Source organism: Mustela lutreola, chromosome 9 (assembly GCF_030435805.1).
Source record: "Mustela lutreola isolate mMusLut2 chromosome 9, mMusLut2.pri, whole genome shotgun sequence".
In the NCBI taxonomy this organism is placed as follows: domain Eukaryota; kingdom Metazoa; phylum Chordata; class Mammalia; order Carnivora; family Mustelidae; genus Mustela; species Mustela lutreola.
In genome coordinates this window covers 105,405,417-105,425,965 of record NC_081298.1, presented here as the reverse complement: position 1 = coordinate 105,425,965, position 20,549 = coordinate 105,405,417, and the positions used below count along the sequence as shown (strand labels likewise).

At 47.7% G+C, this 20,549-nt stretch overlaps 1 protein-coding gene across 2 annotated transcripts in view; it reads right to left on the bottom strand.

The window, feature by feature from the left end:
* The window catches only part of TCF7L1 (transcription factor 7 like 1), a 153,695-nt gene that overhangs the window by 7,500 nt on the left and 125,646 nt on the right, over positions 1-20,549 (bottom strand). For both annotated transcript variants that reach the window (XM_059188240.1, XM_059188241.1), the window contains exon 4: positions 12,512-12,595. In XM_059188240.1, coding sequence (XP_059044223.1) covers positions 12,512-12,595 — 84 coding nt within the window. The remainder of the gene's footprint in view (positions 1-12,511; positions 12,596-20,549) is intronic.

Genomic DNA, 20,549 nt, shown 5'->3' with positions numbered 1-20,549 from the left:
TTTATTTACTGGGCGCCTGGGTGGCTCAGTGGGTTAAGCCGCTGCCTTCGGCTCAGGTCATGATCTCGGGGTCCTGGGATCGAGTCCCGCATCGGGCTCTCTGCTCAGCGGGGAGCCTGCTTCCCTCTCTCTCTCTCTCTCTGCCTGCCTCTCCATCTACTTGTGATTTCTCTCTGTCAAATAAATAAATAAAATCTTAAAAAAAAAAAAAAGATTTTATTTACTTATCAGACACAGACACAGCAAGAGAGGGAACACAAGCAAGGGGAGTGGGAGATGGAGAGGCAGGCTCCCCATTGAGCAGGGAGCCTGATGCAGGGCTTGACCCCAGGACCCTGCGACCATGACCGGAGCCAAAGGCAGACACTTAACGACTGAGCCACTCAGGCGCCCCAACAATGAGTTTTATTATAAAAAGAACTACAATGTTTTAAAAAAAGATTTTATCTATATGAGAGGAAGGGAGAATTAATGCACAGGCAGGGGAATGGGCAGAGGGAGAGGGAGAAGTTGACTCCTGGTTGAGCAGCAAGGGACTCGATTCCAGGACCCTGAGAACATGACCTGAGCCGAAGGCAGCCATTTAACTGACTAAGCCACCCAGGTGCCCCCACAGAGCTACAGTTTGCTGAACACCCCACTACAAGCATAGCGCTAGGCAATACATCTCATTATAACAGAGAAGAAGTCATGATTATCCCCATTTGAGGGATGAGAAACTGAGCTCAGAAAGATTAAGTGGCTTAGCCCACTTATTACAGCTAATTAATGGTGAACTGGATTTGTATAGCCCTTTACAGGTCTAACAAACCAGAGTGTTTTCTCTGGTACTATCTATGTGTGCCCAAGAGCCCAATCAAAATATATCTGACAGAAAGAGCTGACATACAATTTTTTTTCTTTGCATAATAAGGTAAATGAGTTACAAGTGGAGAAGAGATTTGCTCTAAAGATATCTGCAAGATGGATAATGACTTGGAGGCAGTCCAAAGGCTAGAATTCTAAACTGCTGTCTTTCCATTTGAATTTTTCATTTCATAGATTCTTGGAGCCCTTTTTTATTTGTCACAGCGCCCATTTGGTACTCATGCAAAATCCAATCTGTACATCTACGCACCCATGCTGATGGTATTCTTGCTCTATTTCCAGTAGGCTAAGCACAGACAAGAGGCAGGGTACTGGACAAGGTCTGCAACCAGGAGTCCAGCTCCCAGACCCGAGGATGGGAGGCAGAGATTTCAGACTATTCATAACCATAACCACTAGGTGGCGCCAGCACATGACCAGAGGCTGCGGTAATGGCTTGGAAGAACTTCCTATCACCGCCCAACCACAGTGGGCTCCTTTGACATGGTCTACAAACTCTTCAATTATTTTCTTCTTATTTTTTCACCTCTTTTCTTACTGGCTTTTGAAGGTATCACCACGTACATGAACAAAGAGCGCAAGTAAGAGTATAAAAAGAGTATAAAGAGTATAAAAAATCAGATTTCTTGGAACCTAATGTATCTAAAATGATGCATTTTGGTTTCCTGAAAACAGCTTTGTCTAAAGGATGATTTTTAGTATCATAAAAGCAACAGAATTATTACTAAAGTGATAATAAATGATAAAAGAATTACACAGAATGATCACAATTTTTTTTTTAAAGATTTTACATATTTGGGGGAGAGAGTGAGTGAGTTGGGAGAGGAGCAGAGGGAGAGAGAAAGGGAGGAGCAGAGGAAGAGGGAGAAGCAGGCTCTGAGGAGTGCAGAAGCCCAACGTGGGGCTCAATCTCACGACCCTGAGATCATGACCTGAGTTGAAATCAAGAGTCAGATCCTTAACCAACGGAGCCACCCAGAAGCCCCTAGAATGATTACAGTTTTTAAAAAATACATAAAACTCTATGTTTTAAAAAAAAAAAAAAGACTAGAAGCACATCAAAATGTAAACAGTAGGTATGTTTTACAATAGGTATGTTTGAGGGGTAGAACTAGGGGTGACTTTGTTTTTCTTGTTTCTATTTCTGTATTTTACAGCTTTATTTATTTATATTTAAAAGTATACTTCTGATGGATAAAAAGAAATACAAACTATTATAAAGCATTTAGAAAACACAATCAGGGGCACGTTGGTGGCTCAGTTGGTTAAGTGACCGACTCTTGGTTTTAGCTCAGGTCATGATCTCCTGGTGGTGGGACTGAGCTGCGCGTCAGGCTCCATGCTCTGTGTGAGTCTACTTGAGATTCTTTCCCCCTCCCTCTTTCTCTCTCTGCTCTTGCCCTTGCTTGTGCTCTCTCTAAAATAAATAAATAAAATCTTAAAAAAGAGAGAGAAAAGAAAACACAATCACAATAGCCTAACCCAGCCCCTACTCTCATTTTGGTATATCTCCATTCATTTCTACTTTTTGTAGATAATGGTTTTTTACTTATATCAAGTAACATCATCTACAGCCATCTTTTATTAACATTTTTCAGTTTTTTAAATTAAAAAATTAAAAAAAATCTTATTTATTTATTTGACAGAGAGAAAGAGAGAGCACTCACACAAGCATGGGGAGTGGGAGAGGGAGAAGCAGGCTTCCCACTGAGCAGGGAGCCAGACACGGGGCTCGATCCCAGGACCCTGGGATCATGACCTGAGCTGAGCCACCCAGGTGCCCCTCAGCTTTTTTTTTTTTTTTAAGATTTTTTATCTTTTATGTACTTGAGAGAGAGCAAGAGAGAGAGAGAGAGAGAGAGAGCACGTGCACACAGAAGGAGAGGGAGAAGCAGACACCCTACTGAGCAGAGCCCGATATGGGGCTCGATCCCAGGACCCTGAGATCATGACCTGATCCAAAGGCAGATGCTTAACTGACTGAGCCACCGAGGTGCCCCCATTTTTCAGCTTTAATGAGGTATAACTGACAAAATAAAATTGTAATATATTTGAAGTGTACAATGTGATTCTTTAATATATGTATCTATAGCCCCCTAAAAATACTTCATAATATTATGAGATCCTGACTGCCCACATGCGGTTGAGTCCGGCCTCATCAGAAGCTGGCACACAGCACCGAATAGGTAGCAAAGTACAAGGAGGGAAATGTGAGTTCTATGAAAAAGCGAATGTGTCCTCACGTAAATGCTCTGTGAGTTATTCTTGGTTCCCATTAGGTGGCATCATTGTCTAGAAAATGGACTGGGAGGTGGTGGGTTCACAGAAAGAAGAGGAGGGTAAACTCTTCCTAGGTCAGTCTGGGAAGAGGCAGCCTCTGGGATGGATAATTAAGAACTGCTTTCTTTTTTTTTTTTTTTTTTTTTTTTTTTTTTTTTAAAAAAAAAAAAAAAAAAAAAAAAAAAAAGAACTGCTTTCTTTGGAGCTGACCCAGGGTAGGGCCCTCCTTGGTGGCTACCATTCCAGTAAGTTTCTGCTTTTTCCTCTCCTCAGCTGCCCTCAGAAGCAGGATGTCTACGGCACACGCAGGCCAAGGGTAGGAAGGCTGGGAACCATTCTAACCCTCTCAGTGGAAAACCCCAGAACAACGTGCACGGGTGCTGCACGGGGTTCGCTCAGCACCGCAGCCGAGTCCAGATCTATCTGGAGAGCATTTCAGAGCCATCTCGGGCCTGAATCCTTCTGCAGTCAATGTAGACCCAACCTTTTTCCAGTTCAAGTGCTTCTCAAATGTTTTAGTCTGTTACTAAAGTTAGTCCAGGTGAAAATTTTTCTTTAAATTCCTTGTCCTCAAGGAAGCAATGCCTCATCTTCTACCATCCAGGACTTAAATTCAAGGTCAAAGTAAAGCTAGCACCATACAATTCCAACACGGACGGAGAAGTCAACTCTCCACAAGGCCCCTCTCCTCCAGCTGCTCCTCTAAGGAACTTTTTGGAAGCCTCCACATAGCCTCCTAGCTCCTACTGGTCACGCACTATTCTCTTTTCTTCCCGACTCTGATTTCAGAGAGCAGAAGGATAAGGTTTTGTAGATCAGGTAAAGATGAGCCTTCAGCTTGTGGGACCACTGACAAAGCAGCCACAGACGCGCCAACAGACTGCCCAGGGAAGACACTGAGCGCTCCTCTGGGCTGCTGACTGTATTTGATTTTATACATTTAAGAAATCTGTTCTTTCTACATCCATTTGTCTGTTTACTGCTGGAGGCGATCTTCTCTGTGGGAGCAGGAAGGGGATCTGTTTCCCCCAAGACAGGGCTATCTGCTGAGAATACTCAACAGCCTGAGAAGGAGGATTTCCAAGGACTGGCTGCCCCCAGCTGCAATGTTCAGTGTCACTCTGATTCTGTCTGTGACAGATGGTGACTTAGGCCAGGGTCGGGGGAGGGGGTCTCCAAACTTTCTTGGTCATAGAACTTAATCGGTTAAAAGTATCGGTTCTGCCCTGTTTGGTTGGCTGGCTGTTTGGTGGTCTATGCTTTTTAAGCAGTAGTATTTTCAATCTAAGGATATGGCAGGAATCTTTGAAGCTACTTGTATATTTCCTTACAGAATATTTTAGTTAAAAGTCAGTCATGTGTAAATCCAAGTAGCTGAGTTCAGGTGACCGGCCCTATGCTTAACACCAACAAGAGGGGAAGTGCCTGCCACAGATACCCTCATGTTCCATACCTCAAAGATGAACTTCTTCCTGGTGACTTTAAATTAAGACACAAGGGACAGTGTTTTTACCCCCACCCCTTGCCCTCAATGGAACATCTTGTGTCTGCACAGCTTTTCAGAGATAACCAATTGGACTCACTGCTCAAGCTTGGGCAGAGAACAACTTTCTTTGCATGTGCCCCAACACAGGTGCTAAGAGATCTTCCTCACGTTACTTCCACGATTCTTTCCTATCCCTATACCTCAGCATATCACGTAAATAAGTATTTCCTCTACCAAAGGAGAGCTCATCAAGTGTGGGAAGAGAAATACCTTGTTCTCTGAGATCTTCTCTTTGTTTCCCTCATTGGCCACAGTCTCTGGACTCCTATTTTCTGGACACCTGTCTCTAAAGTACTCCCATGTCTTCCTTAAAATTAGTAAAATATTACAGAGGGAGATGGCCGATTGGTAGTGCAGAAAATAAGATTGAAAGATTTACATATAATAGAACCAGGGCCATATAGGAAGGAACCTAATTTGAGTTGGTGGGACCTCACTTCTCTCTCTGTATGGACACACAACACACACACACACATACACACACACACCCCTCTCTAATAAATACTACTTGAAAGGCAACACATACGCTCTTTGCCACTCTATCCCATTAAGGAAAGGAAGTCTGAATGTAGGTTTCCTCTACAGAATTTTCCTCTGCTGAGAGAAATGGAAATCCATGCTTTTATTTATCAGATAAATGTTTGTGGAGACTGTCTACACAGCAGGCACTGAGTTGGGTGGCCCAAGGGCTGGAGGCCTTTCGGGCAGAGACAGAAAGAATCTGGGTCTCTGATAACACGAAATGAATTGCTGACTGGCCCTACAGGAAACACCAATCCCAACAGTAATAGTGACCCAATAAATTCCTTGCTTGTTTCCCTGTGGCTCCCTCCTGGGAGCAAGTATTTCTGTTGTAGCTGTGCTATGCCAGGTACAGCTCCAGGCCTTGTGAATGCACCAGACCCAACTATGTAGACACAAATTCCTACTCTCATGGTACCCATGTTCTAACTGGAGAGATAAACAATAAGCACAACTAAAAATAAAACACAGATATTGAGAAATGCTAAGGAGAAACACTAAGTCAGGGCCAAGGGCAGTGGGGGTTATGACCCGGGTTGAACAGGGAAAGTCTTGAGGAGAAGAGGACTTCTGAATAAACACCTGAGGGAAGGGGGGGGGGACCTTCAGACAGGTGAGGGAGGAGCAATTTGGCAGAAGGAACACCGGAGTGGGGCTGATAGACAGGCGGTGTGCTTGGCATGTCTGAGGAGCCCCAAGGAGGCCAGTGGACTGGAACGGGAGAGAAAATGAGGACAGAAAGGTCTCTATTACCGTATTAAATGCTTTCTGAGCTCTTCATCAGTGGGAAGACACAGAAGACGTAAAGACAAAGCCAGGCAACCAGTGAGAGAGAAATGTTTAAGGAACTGGAACGTGTTTCAGGTCCTTCTAAGCAGTGCCAAATTTTTGAGGTCCTTGCAAACAGGGCTGCGTATAAAATTCTTGGGATAAATGTTTCCTTTTCTTCCCGCATAAATGCTTGTAGGAAAAAAACAAAACAAAACGCTTAAACCTTCGCAATTCAAATCTTCTTCGGGATGGGCATAGGTGAACGCCAATTTTCATTTCTTTTCTAGAATTCGGGTGAGCTCTTCCAAACTATGAATTCAAGTGTTTGTTTTTAAAGCCGAATTTCGCTTCTTTTATTTATTGCCTTTTGTCGTTTCCATCGGCTTGGTCTCTTTGGCAGGAACACTTATTTGTGGACTGGTGTTTTGGTTTCTGTCCTCTATCCGTTGTCATCTTTTCCATGAGGGTCATTAATCCATGGATTGGGCTTGCCACCATGTCCATTCTGCTCTACAGCAAGATTCATGAGCGGGAAGAGAGGAGGAAGAATTCCCCAAAGCTGGATTCTCAGTAGCAGAAACTAACAAGGGGATGGAGGCAGGTCCCCATCAAGGTTTGATGAAAACCAGGACACCTATATGGCTTCAAAGCCTCTCCCCACAGACAGCGCTCATTAGGTACAATCAAGGAGCAATGTAATGCTGGAAACACATGGCGGACGCCACCTTAACTGAATGAATGAAGCTGACATCCTCGCAATGGGGACAAAAGGACACCGTGGACCTGCCTCCCAGTGTGAGGCTCTCGGAAGGACACGGCCTCAGTGCAGAAGTGTTCCTGCCAAAAACACATGACTGGAGTCCAACCACAAGGAAACAAACAAACCCAAGCAGAGGAACAGTCTATAAAACAGCTGCTCTGTGCGTCTCAAAAAATGTCAAGGTCGGGAAAGACAATGGCTGAGGAACTCTGCTACAGCAAAGGAGACAAGGGACATGGCAAGTAAATGTCACGTGTGATCCTGGCTTGAGCTGTGGCCAGGGAGAAGCACATGGCCATAAGGACACTCTTAGGGACATTTGCCAAAATTCTGAATATATATTAGAGAGGAATATGAAATGTTCATTTCTTGATTTTGATAACTGTACTGTGCTCATTGTTAGGAAATTTCATTGTTAGGAAATATAGCCAAAGTACTCAGGGGTAAAGGGGTATAATGTCTCCAACTGACTCTCAAATTGTTTTTAAAAATCCCATACATATATGTAACATGTGTTTATACACAAATATATATACGGAGGTGGAGGGAAGCATAGGGCAAAATTTCCAAATCTGGATAAAGAGCACATGGGAGGTTCCTTGTATTATTCTTGTAATTCTTCTGCAAGTTGAAAAATTATGTCAAAATAAAAAGTTAACACTGGGCAGTAAGAACCTAAATCAGTACCGGAGGCAGACAGGGCAGCGGCGGGCTGCAGGAGGAGTTTTGAAGTGCTTGGGCCCACAGCAGGTGTGCTGTGGAGAAGATGGAGAGATGAGGCGCTATTTTAAAGGGGAAGCCTCAATAAATGTTTGAAATTGAGAGGCGGCACGCTCAGCAAAGCCGAGAAGCTGAGCAGCAAGGGGCCCCTCCGGGAGGATGGCTTCCGGCCACCGGCCAGCCAGTCGGACCTCGGACATGAGGCTTGGCAAGTTGCTCCCGAGAGTGGCCCGATGTTCAACAGCAAAACAGGGTGTTTACTCTTTAAAGGAAGCGTTCTGCTCACCTCCTAGAGAGCACCTTACAGGAGCAGGTATCACTAAGTGTGTGCGGGCTGTGGGATTAGAGGTCTTTTTCTGCACACTTTGGCGTCTTCCCAAGTGTTCTCCATAGCACAAGCCCTACCTTCATGGTTTCAAAAAAGGCTTTGTTTAAAAAAAAAAAAAAAAGCCCTATAGGAGGAGAGGGACTGAAGCAAGAGGGAGAGAGGGGCTTACAAGGGCTAACACCTTTCCCCTGAGGGGTCATTCTTCCCTTGATTCACAGAGGTTCCCCAAGCACCTTCTCTGTGTTAGGCGTTCTAATGGAGCAGGGTAAACGAACGTGAGTAGAGCAGACGGGATTCCTGTCTTCAAGTTGGTTATGTTCTAGAAGCACATAGACTGGTTTCGTGTACAGGGTACAGTGTTCCAGGGAGAGAGGAGGGAAAGGCGGGGACCAGGCACACAGGGGCCCAGTGAGGGATCCGATATCAGTCTAGATGTAAGGAGATTACAGTGAACAGATATTACAAGTCGTTACATATAAAATATCAGAGCCATTCCATTTTTTAGAGCTTGTTTTTAAAGCATAAAATCCAAGTCGTAAGAACACTTAACTCCATCCCTACCTGGCCCAGTTACGGCTTGTTTATACACATTTCCTTGACAGGTAGCTCTGTCATGACTCACTCCATCTCTGCCTAGTAGGCAGGCTGTTTCCTTTGCTTGCCCTTCTCCCAGGGCAAACCTCATCTTAAAATATTTTGCTTGTGCTTCTAAATGAAACCTCCTAATTGAGTGTTTTCAGTTTTCTAATAAAAACGCCAGTGTCCAGACCTCTGAACACCTCCAAGCCCAGCTCCCAGCTCCAGCCTCGAGAAGCGAGCACCTAGTGAACTGGAATTGAGCACCTAGTGAACTGGAATTGTCTCGAGCTCCTTCTCCCCATTTGCCTCTGATTTACAATTCGTGCAATGATTCTCCATTCTGTCTGCCCCTTAGAATCTCCTGGGGAGCTTAAAAAAAAAACAAAGATACCAACTGTACCCCAGACCTAGTAAATCGTATCCTTGGCAGAGCAGATGAGAGTCTACGGACTCCTCATCTATTACCTTTGCGATCTGTCCACTTGAACTGACCCCTAAGGCAGGCCCTCACCACCTCTCAGTCAGCGAATTAAACAGTATTTTAATCGCTCTCATCTTCAAAAGAGTAGCAGTGGTGACAGGCAACAGCAGGGAGCTCATGGTCACGGAGGGCTCACCCCGTGGCACGCGCAATTCTAAAATCCTCACAATGCATTGGCTCATTTGCACACCACTCTTGAGGTCAAGACCTCTTCTGGTTCCCATTTTACAGACAAGGAAACCAAAGCAATGTAAAAAGCAATAACTTGGCTAGAGCTGCACCAACAGGAAAAGGCAGGGCTGGGATTCAAACCCATGGAGTTAACATCCTCCAACACAGAGGCGGTGCTCCCCAGGTGTGTCAGGCTTTGCTCCTACACACACGTGTATCTCAGAATCGGAATGAGATGCTCTGGCGGGAAAACCGAGAATGAAGGTCTTCTCCCAATCTGTAGCACTGCAAGTTAAATGTTTCTTAAAGCTTTCAAGGCCTGTTTATGCTTTTCTTTTCTTTGTAAGATTTTATTTATTGAGGGGCGCCCGGGTGGTTCATGAAGCGTCTGCCTTTGGCTCAGGTCATGATCCCAGAGCCCCGCATGAGGCTCTCTGCTCAGCGGGGAGTCTGCTTCCCCCTCTCCCTCTCATCCTGCTTGCGTTCCAACCTCTCTTGCTGTGTCTCTCTCTCAAATAAATAAATAAAATAAAATAAAAGATTTTACTTATTGAGAGAGAGATAGAGAGCGTGTGCATAAACAGGGGGAGGAGCAGAGGGAGAGGGAGAGGCAGACTCCCTGCTGAGCAGGGAGGCGGATTGGGTCACTACCTGAGCCATCCAAACACCCCTCTGTTTTGTTTTGTTTTTAAGATTTTAAAGACTCTCTTGGGGCTCAAATTTACAACCCCAAGATCAGGAATCACATACTCCACTGACTAAGCCAGCTGGGCGCCCCTCTGTTTTTCTATTTTAGAATACACAGTGTGATAATATACACCTTACTAGAAAATGAGCCATTTTGTGACCTACACTGTAGTGTGTCAACTATTCACGCTTCTCCACTCTGACAAAGTGAGGAGCCCCTGCTGCACCCCACACTGAATTAGTGTCCGCAGAGCACGTATCTGCAACGGACAAATCCGTGCATCCATGGTTGTATATATTGTATAATCCATCCATATGTCCATGGATATATTTGCTTGGCTGCTGGAGCTACAGGCATGGACCCCTGTTGAGAGTTTAGGGATTTTGTGTATCTTTATGTCACTCACACGGGAGACCGTAGGTGAGAACAGGTACCTTAATTTATTTAAGGAAAAGAGTCTATAAAGAGAATGGAGGCTTAGAGAGGGCAAAGAACTTTTAGAGTCTCTGGGTCCAGTCTCCTGGAGAGGGGAGAGGAGGAATCCAGGAAGCAGAGGGCTGGAAACACTGACCGATGCCAGTGGCCGAGCTGAGCCAGGCTTCAGGGGACCAGCAGAACGAAGGGGGCGGTGATGGAGGTGGGGGTCTGGCTCTTGCGGGAGAAGCTGGGAGTGAACACCGCCAGTGAAGTATAAAAATGCTCGCAACAGGAAGAGGGCGGGACACAGGGTTTTTATTTTCTTTTTCAGAGGTGGAGGGCTTTGGGCAACAGAAAGGGTGGGAAGCTCAATGGGTACCCGTGCTAATATGAAAGGGAACTCACTTCCTTGAAAAGTAGATGGAGATTTTAGACAATATGCACAGAGACAGTATGGGGGTGGAGGAAAGGAGGGAGGGTCCTGCATGTTAGGGTCCACTGGAGTGGGCTGGGGGAGGCCGCAGGATCGGCGGGGGAGTGAGCAAAGGTTTGAAACTGTTAGACAGAGAGAGAGAGAGCGCGAGCTGTGCCGGGAGGGGACTAGCCAGGTCTGTGGCAGGGTGGACGTGGGACGCCCTGTACTCCACCTTGACTGACCGCTAGGGGGCATCGGGACCTTGCACTTGGCCATCCCAAATGGGTCTCTGGGGGACCAGAGACACCCCCCCCCCCCGGCCTATTCTTGGGGCTGTTCAGCCTTGGTGAGCGGCCACAGAGCCTCTCAGGGGCAGCCCACACTGGACTGGACTGTTCCCTACAGTCACTGATCTCTCCTGGAGAGGGTGGGAATCACCTCTCCCCACTTACCTCCCCAGTGGATAGCAGTGACCATCACCTGAGAACCACACAAGACATCCTTTATAAACCTCCAAGGTCTCTGCCTCTGTGAGCTGCTCTCACGATTACTGCAAATCATATGGGCTCCATGTATCTTCTTTCTCCTCAACCAGATTTTAAGCTTTTTAATGAAAAAGGGCTGTCAGGGTATTAAAATGTCCTGAATGAGATGAAATGATATGCCTGGAATTTACTTTAAAACAACCCAGTGTAGTAGAAGGAGTATGGGTAAAGGAAACAGGTGAAATTTTCCATAACAATGTTTTATTTTATTTATATATTTTTAAAGATTTTATTTATTTATTTGCCAGAGAGTGAGCAAGGGAGCACAAGCAGAGGGAGGGGCAGAGGGAGAAGCAGACTCCCCACTGAGCAGGGAGCCTGACACAGGACTGGATCCCAGAACCCTGAGATCAGGACCTGAGCTGAACGCAGACGCTTAACCAACTAAGCCACCCAGGTGCCCCATAACAATGTTTTTAAATAAGACCATCTTTTCCTAGGTCTATTTGTCTGTAAAATGTGTAGGTCATTCCAGTGGGTTTCCTTCTAGCTGCACCCTCTAAGACTCTGAGGCTCACTGTACAGTACGTAACAGCAGTTAGCCTGCAAGGCTGTGTGGGTCTCAAGCCCAGGGATCCTCAAGCTCCCAAGAGGAATCTTGGAATGCAATGTCCCAGGTCCAGCTCTTCTGTAAGTCAGTCCTCTGCCAGCCCCGGGCAGGTGAGACCTGCTCGGACGTCACTGCTCCCCTCTTCCAGGTCCATCCTGATCTTCTACCCCTGGGGCCTGAGCTGCCACAGGGCTTGGCACAAAGACCTCTGTGGCCCTGCTGGGGTTTTCATTTGTATGTGTTTTTTTTTTTTTTTTTTTTTTAACATTTTTTTTTTTTTTTAAGATTTTATTTATTTATTTGACAGAGATTACAAGTAGGCAGAGAGGCAGGCAGAGTGAGAGGGAAGCAGGCTCCCTGCTGAGCAGAGAGCCCGATGTGGGACTCGATCCCAGGACCCTGAGATCATGACCCGAGCCGAAGGCAGCGGCTTAACCCACTGAGCCACCCAGGCGCCCTCATTTGTATGTGTTTTAATTAATTCTCTCCTATAACATCCTGTACAAGAAAGCCTCTTGGACTGTCGCTGCCTGCACCTGTGAGGACAAGGGGCAGGGCAGCAGGAGCTCCAGTAGGGCGGAAGGATGGCACTACTGCCCAGGTGGAGGGGGCGGCAGAAAGGACCAGGGTCGGGCCGCCACTGCTAACCACACACGATCCTGGGAGGTATGTGCGCGTGTGCTGAGGTGCAAGGCATGGAGGGGCACATAGGTGATGCCATTCCACTCCCGACAGCTCATCCCTTCCCCCGAGGCACACACACTTGAAGCTACCGGACCCCATCCACTTTGGGACGGCAGAAGGGACGCAATGCCATGGGCTGAGGTGAGGGACAGAATCCCTCCAGTGCTCAAAGGGGAAACAGACTTACCAAGTGTGCTGGGGATGGTGACCTGGTGTCCTTGACCGTGGCGCTGGAGGGGACATCGAGGAGGGGCCATTTCATCTGCAGGTACTGCACAGGGCACAGAAAACACAAGATAGCTGGTGAGATGGGGTCTCACTAGCACCCCCAAGTGAGCAGGGAGGCTCCTGCTGGTTCACTGCACTGGCAGGAGCTCCTGGCTGGTCTGCGTCCAAACGATCATCTCCAGGGACAGCACGCGCTTACAGTCACCACCAACCAACGTGTCCAAAGATCCGATGGCTGAGGGTCAAGTTCTGCTTGCTCTAGTCATGGGACAAGCAGGGCTCATCAAGGGACCAAGGGCTCCCAGATGATCCTGCCTCCTTCATCCCCATGGCTTATAGCACCACACACAAGACTCCCCAAGACACGGCCTCCAGGAGATTCTGGGAGTGAAGGAATAAAAACCATCTGCCGGACACCTGAAGGGTCATGGGTAATAACCATCCAGACTCTATGATGCTGATTTAACATCTAGCGTTTCCTGACCCTGAAAAGATTGCCCAGTACCTTACCCTGTACTAATCCAAACTCAACGGTAAATCCTCTACACACACACACACACACACACACACACACACACACACACACTTTTTTTTTTTTTTTTAAACAAAAAGCCTCTCTTCAACCCTGGCCTGGCAGTTTTTGGGGAGGGCCTGGAAAAGGATGAGTGGGGAGGAGGGGAGGGGCCCTGGGGTCCAGAGTCAAATGCTCACGGGTTGAGGGCCTCACTCTGCCAGTGTAGGTTGTGCAACCCTGGACAAGAGTCTTGACAACTCCAAGTCTCGATTTCTTCATTGTAAGGCAAGGCTAGGTCCAGAATTTAACTGGTTGTTAGAAGGCTTAGGGACCATGTCAAGTACAGAACACAATGCTTCCCACGTGGGAGACGTTTGATGAATGGCAGCTATCATTTCCATAAGCAAACCAATAGTCTTCGCTGGGGGCAAAAGCACACATGTTGTCTTAGTGTCAACACTGATATGGTGCTTCTGGGCAGCGGACCAGCTACACAGCCTCTTCACAGAATTCTTGAGGTTACTTTGAAAGCTACACCTCCAGTAAGAAATGCTGGCCCCAGGAAGTTTCACAGAGAGACAGAAATAAGTCTCTGAGTTTTAATTCCTTGCTCTGGTCATTCAATTCCAGGGGGAAAAAGAAATCGTGATGTGGCCTTGAGCTATGTGCCCAGGACTGGGAAAGTGGGATGGGTGTGCCCCTCTGCTCATCATCACCCACAAACATAGACTGAGAGGGTAGGGTCTGGGCTTTCAAAACAACATCCATGGGTAAGGATAATAACCCTAAGACACATCTACAGAGGGCCAGTGGGCAGCACTGACAGCAGGTGAATGGGCCACGCAGGCCTGGCTGTGGGAGGCTTGAGAAGTAGGAATAAAAGGGGGGAGTTTGGGGGCCCTTAAAATAAGGCCAGTCTCTACTCCGGGCCCTCTCGTACCTGTCCGTTCCTCCTTCCCCACTGCCATATTGAATAGCATTCTGTCCCTGTGTTCTGCTGACCCTTCCCACCCACACCCATCTCTTTCCCGACCCAGAACCTCCACTTTCTAGATGAACGAACTGGGATTTCAATGCCTCTAGCAAATTTAAAGGACTGGACAGATACTGGAATCATTAGTTAAAACTCATTTCCTCAGTGAATAACATTTGTGCCATGTGGACAGTTTCCAAAGCTCGCTTGCTTGCTTGCTTGCTTTCTTTCTTTCCTTCCTCCCTCCATCTCTCTTCCTTTCTTTCTTAGATTTTATTTGAGAGCGAGAGCACACGTGCACCCATGCAAGGGGGGGTGGGGGTGGGGGGGCTGCTGAGGACACAGGGAGCGGGAGAAGCAGGATCCCTGCTGATCAAGAAGCCCGACGCAGGGCTCGATCCCAAGACCCTGAGATCATGATCTGAGCCAAAGGCAGATGCTGGACCGACTGAGCCACCCAGGTGCCCCCCAAAGCATTCTCACACACGTAAATGGGTTTCATCTTCACAAGAACCCTGCTGTTATAAGTAGAGGTGACTGTCCCAAATTTTCAGAGGTGCTAAGGGAGGTATACACAGGGTGAATGTCCAGCCCAGCTTTACGAGGGGAGTGGCTGCGGAGCTCCCCGACTTCAAACACCACACTGTTCTCTGCAACACAGGTCCTAGCACTTTCCATAACATCACCTTCTTGAAACCCCACCCCTACCCCAGCCTGATTCTTCTCGGTCCCTATCTGTCTCTCACAGGGCTGGCCACCTCAAAGCTGAAAGAATGTTTACGTATCGGTGTTCTCCTGTGGGGATGGTTCCGTAGCAGTCACAACCCGACACCGCAATTGCAAGTGTCACATGCCAAAGAGAAGTGTCCCAAACCCACCCCAACACGGAACGTAGTAGAAGGCTTCCCGAAACCCACCAGCTCTACCAGCATCTGGTTTCCTAGCTGGAGTCCTAAAGAAACAGGCTGCGCACTCTTCTCGTTGGCTTAGATCAAACAGGAATCCGCCCGAATCCTCGTTTAGGAGAGAACGCTGACCTTTTGGGCTGGGAGGCAGAGCAGGCTGTGGGAGCTGAGTGCAGGTTTCTCACACAATGCTACAGGCACTGGGGGCGGATTGGTGGGAGTGGTCCTGTGCACGGCAGGATGTGCGGCAGCTTCTCTGGCCTCTAGGGCGGCAGAACTGTCCCTCAAGGGGAGTCCCTGCTCGACTGGCTGAAGAGCTGGGACCTAATACAGAACCAGGAACAGAACCATCCTTCCTGTGTGTGTGTGTGTGTGTGTGTGTGGTGGAGTGTAGGTGTACAGGTGCGCAAGAATTCAGTCTGGGGATAGGGAAATGGAGGAGTGTCCCTTCCCCTATTCTAAACTTTTCTGCCTTTTAAAGTTTTTTTTTAAAGACCTGGTTAGGTTTGTTTGTTTATCTTTTTAAAGGTATTTCTTATTTATTTACTTAACAGAGAGAGAGAGAGCTCACAAGTAGGCAGAGAGGCAGGCAGAGGGAAAGGGGAAAGCAGGCTCCCCACTGAGAAGAGAGTCCAGTGAGGGGCTCGATCCCAGGACCCTGAGATCATGACCTGTGAAGGCAGAGGCTTAACCCACCTGAACCACCCAGGTGCCCGCTCTTTAAGATTTTGCAACAAGTGACAGAGGGCAGTGGGGGTGGGGGGAAAACCTATAAAAAGACATCAGAGCCCCCCTAAGAAGTTACTTCGCTATCAAATGCCTCTGGACTGCAATTCTGAAGAAGGAGCACTCAGAAGCGACAGCTGAGCATCCCAGAACCATGGCTCCGGGCGGAAGGGGCCAGCAGTCCCGCTGTGATGCGGAGGTGAGGCTGGTCAGGCCTCACCCAGTGTTTCGTGGCAATAAAACTCTCCCTGGCTGGAGCTTCTCACCCGAAGTCAGCCCTCCCATGACCCCAGGGCCAGCTATTGGTGGGAGCATGTCCTCAGGGCCTGAGACAGGTGTGGCAGAGCCTAGATTCTCTGCATGGTCAGGGCATGTGGGCAAATCGAAGATGCTGGTTTCTCCAAGCCCAGTCTCGGGTCCACCTGCTCACCCCAACTGGCTCCTGACGAGGGTACCCTGCTCAGACTGCACTACGATGAAGCTGGTCCGGCCCCGCCTCCCTGCGGCGGATGCTCTCTAGAGTTCAAAACACGGGAACCTGGGTTGCATCGAGGCAAGCCATGGCCAAGCAACAGCAATGCTTGTCACCCAAGGGGTGTTGTATGTGGGATAAGTACTCTCTTGGGATCCTCAGAAACAGAAAGAAAAAAAACCAGACCCAAATGGTGAGTAGTACCACCTTCGAGTTACACATGCTGCTTGATACACTACTGTATGTCGTGACTGAGACAGAACACAGAGGCGGCTGCCCGCTCTTACTGAATCTGGGAAATTCTTTCTGGACACTGGGGTCCCACAGAAAACACTTGGGTAAACGGTGCTGTTGCGGTTCACGGTTAAGCAGATGGAGGCTGTGGCTTAGAACTTGTCTTGACCTTAATGAAGGAAGGACGGTTCTGTTCCTGGTTTTAATTTGTTTTCACTCCAACAGTTGTTCAATTGTCTCCAATCTACCAAAAACGGTCGTGTGGTTTCTTTTCTTTGCCTCGGTTGTGGTACGGATACACGGGGACAGATTCTTCTTACACGAAAGCACCCTTGCATTCCCCAGGTAAACCCTATTCGGTCACGGTGGCTTGTTCATTCTTGCACTGCACTGTGGAATGCTAACCACGGGTGTCTTAAGATTTTTACTTCTGCATGCCTAAGAGTGAGCAGAAATTTTCTTTTTTGTGCTATCTCCATCAAGCATTGCGGTCTGTGTTACTTTGGCTTCATGATTTGTCAAGGGGGCTGCACCTCTTTATCTTTGTGCTCTGGTTCCCTTTCTGCTTCTTGCCCCCTCCTCAGTGCTGCTTCTTGGCCGGGCTATTTCCATTCCACTCGGGCCCAGGGAAGGGACCCTCTGGAGGGCGCTCTCCCTGGACAGCCAGAACCCCCTTTCCTGCAGGGAGGCTGAGATCGGTCCTACAGGATCCCTGCTTAGCTTGAAGACTGTGCAGCAGATTAATTGCAGCTGTGCCCTGGAATTTCCCCCACATACAAATCTTCATGATGTAAAACAGCTGGGAGGAAATCCCAGCATGCCCTGGACAGAGGCAGAACTGCCAATGAGCTACGGAGATTAACCCTCTACCTCCCAGAGGCAGCGATCCCCCCCCACCCCCCACCCCCCAATCTGCCCGGTCCCAAGCTTGCTGTGGTGCAGACAGGACTCTACAGGACTCTGGGTAACGCCCACATTCTCCCCATTCACACGTTCTCACAGAAAACCCTTTAGGCAGGGCCCGGGCAAGAAAGGAAGCAAAGCTTCATGTTACAGAATCAACAGTAGGGCTCCCAGAAGGCGTGCGTGCGCTACATTTGGAAGCAAGGACACTGGTCATCACCAAAGGCTTCCCAGGTGAGAACACCCCACTCCTCAGAATTCCGTTCACTTCTTGATGATGGCGACAGGCCTGCGGCAGAAAGAAGGGCCTCCCCTCTAGCTTTCCCCTCTCACGGTTTCTGTGCTCCAACAGCAGAGGCCTCCCAGTTTAGAAGACCAGTCTTTCCTGCCTCTCCAGCCCCCAGTGATAAACAGACCCGCTGGGATCCCAACGCCAGGCCCCCTGAATAAAGAGGAGGACTTTTGCAGACCTCTCTCTTAGGAAACTGTACGGGGTGTGTGGCCACGTAGGAAAACAGGCCCACAGGCAGACACACAGCTGTCCACCACACAGTAACAAGGACATAGTGCAAAGTGCGTTCTTTTAACACGAAGAATCGTATTATAAATAAAAAAAAACGCGAACCAACAATCAGTTTCTCTTTACTCTCCATTCTGCCACAGCTGGGCATATAATCATTCCTCACCAGGACTACTGCAATGGCTCCCCAAATTCTGTAAGAGTTCAGCTTCTAAAAACGAACTCATCAGGGGGCACCTGGCTGGCTCAGTCAGTGGAGCCCGTGATCCTTCATCGCAGGGTCGTGAGCCTGTGTCCCACTTTGGGCATGGAACAAAACATTGAAATAAAACCCAATTAATTCAACAGACTTAAAATCCTTTCCTGGTTGGCTGGTGGGGTCAAGGGATAGAGCCCCCAGATTCCCCAGCAATCCGGGGCCAACCTATCCTCTTCCAGCTTCAACCCTCATGGCTCCCCTACCCCTCAACACTAACTGCGCTCAGGTTCCTACTAAACTCTCTGCCATCTGCTCGGCTGCTCCCCAACAAGATCCTTTACTCGCAGGGAACTCTAAACCCTTCTTCAAAACCCTGTCCCAAGGTCACCTTCCCAGCTCCCCACACAGAGCACTGGTAAAGCACTCTCACCTCTGTGCCTCAGCTGTGCTTGGTGTTCCCATGACATTCTTCATGCTGTGTTGTTGTTATCCATTTGCAAATTCTGTCTATCTTTTGGACCATAAGCTCCTCCAGGGTCACGTTCACATCCCCAGTTTCTTGCCCAGAAGCCAGCATTCATGATGCATGCAGACCTTGTCCCGTCTTCAGCTTAAGCCCTTATCGACCTCCTAAGCCTAGGTTCTGTGTCTGTAGCACTGGGTTGCCCAGTCTCCTTCTGAATCCTTTAGAGACGTGGAAGGCACATAACGGAGCTCCCACGTTAATTAGCCTCGTATTGCCAAGAATTTGGAAATGCAGCTTAGAGGCTGTGACACCCAACCCTGCCAGCGTCTGGAGGCCTGTTTAAGATCCTCTATCTTCTGTCAAAATGGACATAAGCTGATCTAAATTTGGTGAAAGTCTACCAACATTGAGCAATGGGCTCATTAGTGCGGAGACAGAAACTCTCTCCCAACTAAGAACAAATGTTTCGTTTCAGGAAATCACTGAAGATAAAGTGAAAGCATTTAGAACTGGTTTCCAAACATGATGGATTAAACATAGTTCCAAGAGCAGAAGGATAAAAAGCAAAGTGTACTTTCACTCCCCAACCACCCCCCTTTTTTTTCCCTCTAAAGAGGAGCAGCTTCTCCATTTGCTTCGGTTTCTGGCTGACACGATATCCCCAACACAGTCACCCTCTCTGTTTCGCTCATGTGTAGAAGGCGGGGTTCCTTAAGGTTTTGCTAATAGGTTGTTAGAAATAAATCCAAAATATCTTCAAACAAGCTACTTTTTCATGTAGTAAGACACATAATTTTCCTTGGAAAAGTTATTTAGAACCACATTTCTGCAGTGTTTTAAACCAACAAAACAACTTTTTTTCTCTGAAGCACCTGTCACAGCATTTGGGTCAGCAAGTATTTCTGGAGCCCCTCCTGTGCACTGGCAGCGAAGGGGCTCTAAAAATATTTCATGACTGAAGAGTAAACTAAAAAATAAGAGTGGGTTGGTTATGGGTTCCCATAAACACCTATTCCCTGCCCATTCCCTCAAATAACTCCCTTCTTTCCTGGATGGCCTTGAACTATTCTCTTCCTTTTCCAATTCGGAGAATCTGGCAATTCCGCATACAGACTTGACCAAAGGTGTTTTTTTGTTTTTTTGTTTTTTGTTTTTTTTTTAATTGGCTCCCCTCACAGAGGCCAGTTTCCAGTGGTAGAAGGATACAGTGTGAGAAGCGGGAGACCAGGATTCCACGCTTGTTCTAATATCTCTGGAACTCGCATGTCACCTTTATTTAAGACGTACTTATTTTTTTAGAGAGAGAGAGAAAGAGACAGCACAGAGGGCAGAGAGAGAGAATCCTCCAGCTGACTCCCTGGAACCCGACACAAGGCTCGATCCCATGACCTGAGCCCAAACCAAGAGTTGGATGCCCCCATAGACTGAGCCACTCAGGTGCCCCTTGACCACTTCACCTTTTTTTTTTTTTTTTAAGATTTTATTTACTTATTTGACAGAGAGAGATCACAAGCAGGCAGAGAGGCAGGCAGAGAGAGAGGAGGAAGCAGGCTCGCTGCTGAGCAGAGAGCCCGATATGGGGCTTGATCCCAGCACCCTGAGATCATGACTGAGCCAATGGCAGAGGCTTTAACCCACTGAGCCACCCAGGCACCTGACCATTTCACCTTTAAAATGGGGGTATTTTAGGTCAACCAGAAAAAGACAATATCACATGATCTCTCTGATATGAGGAATTTGAGAGGTAGAATGGGAGGTTGTGGGGGGCAGGGAGGGAAAAAAATGAAACAAGATGGGACCGGGGAGGGAGACAAGCCATAAGACACTCTAGATCTCAGGAAACAAACTGAGGGTTGTTGGGGTGTGGAGGGTAGGGATAAGGCAGTTGGGTGACAGACACTGGGGAGGGTATGTGCTATGATGGGTGCTATGAATTGTGGAAGACTGATGATTCACAGACCTGTACCCCTGAAGCAAATCATACATTATGTGTTAAAAAAAATTTTTTTTAAATATGGAGGCATTTTGCTTCAGTGGCTGAAGGCAGGGACCTGGACCAGATGGCCTCCCATGGAAGAAAAAAGT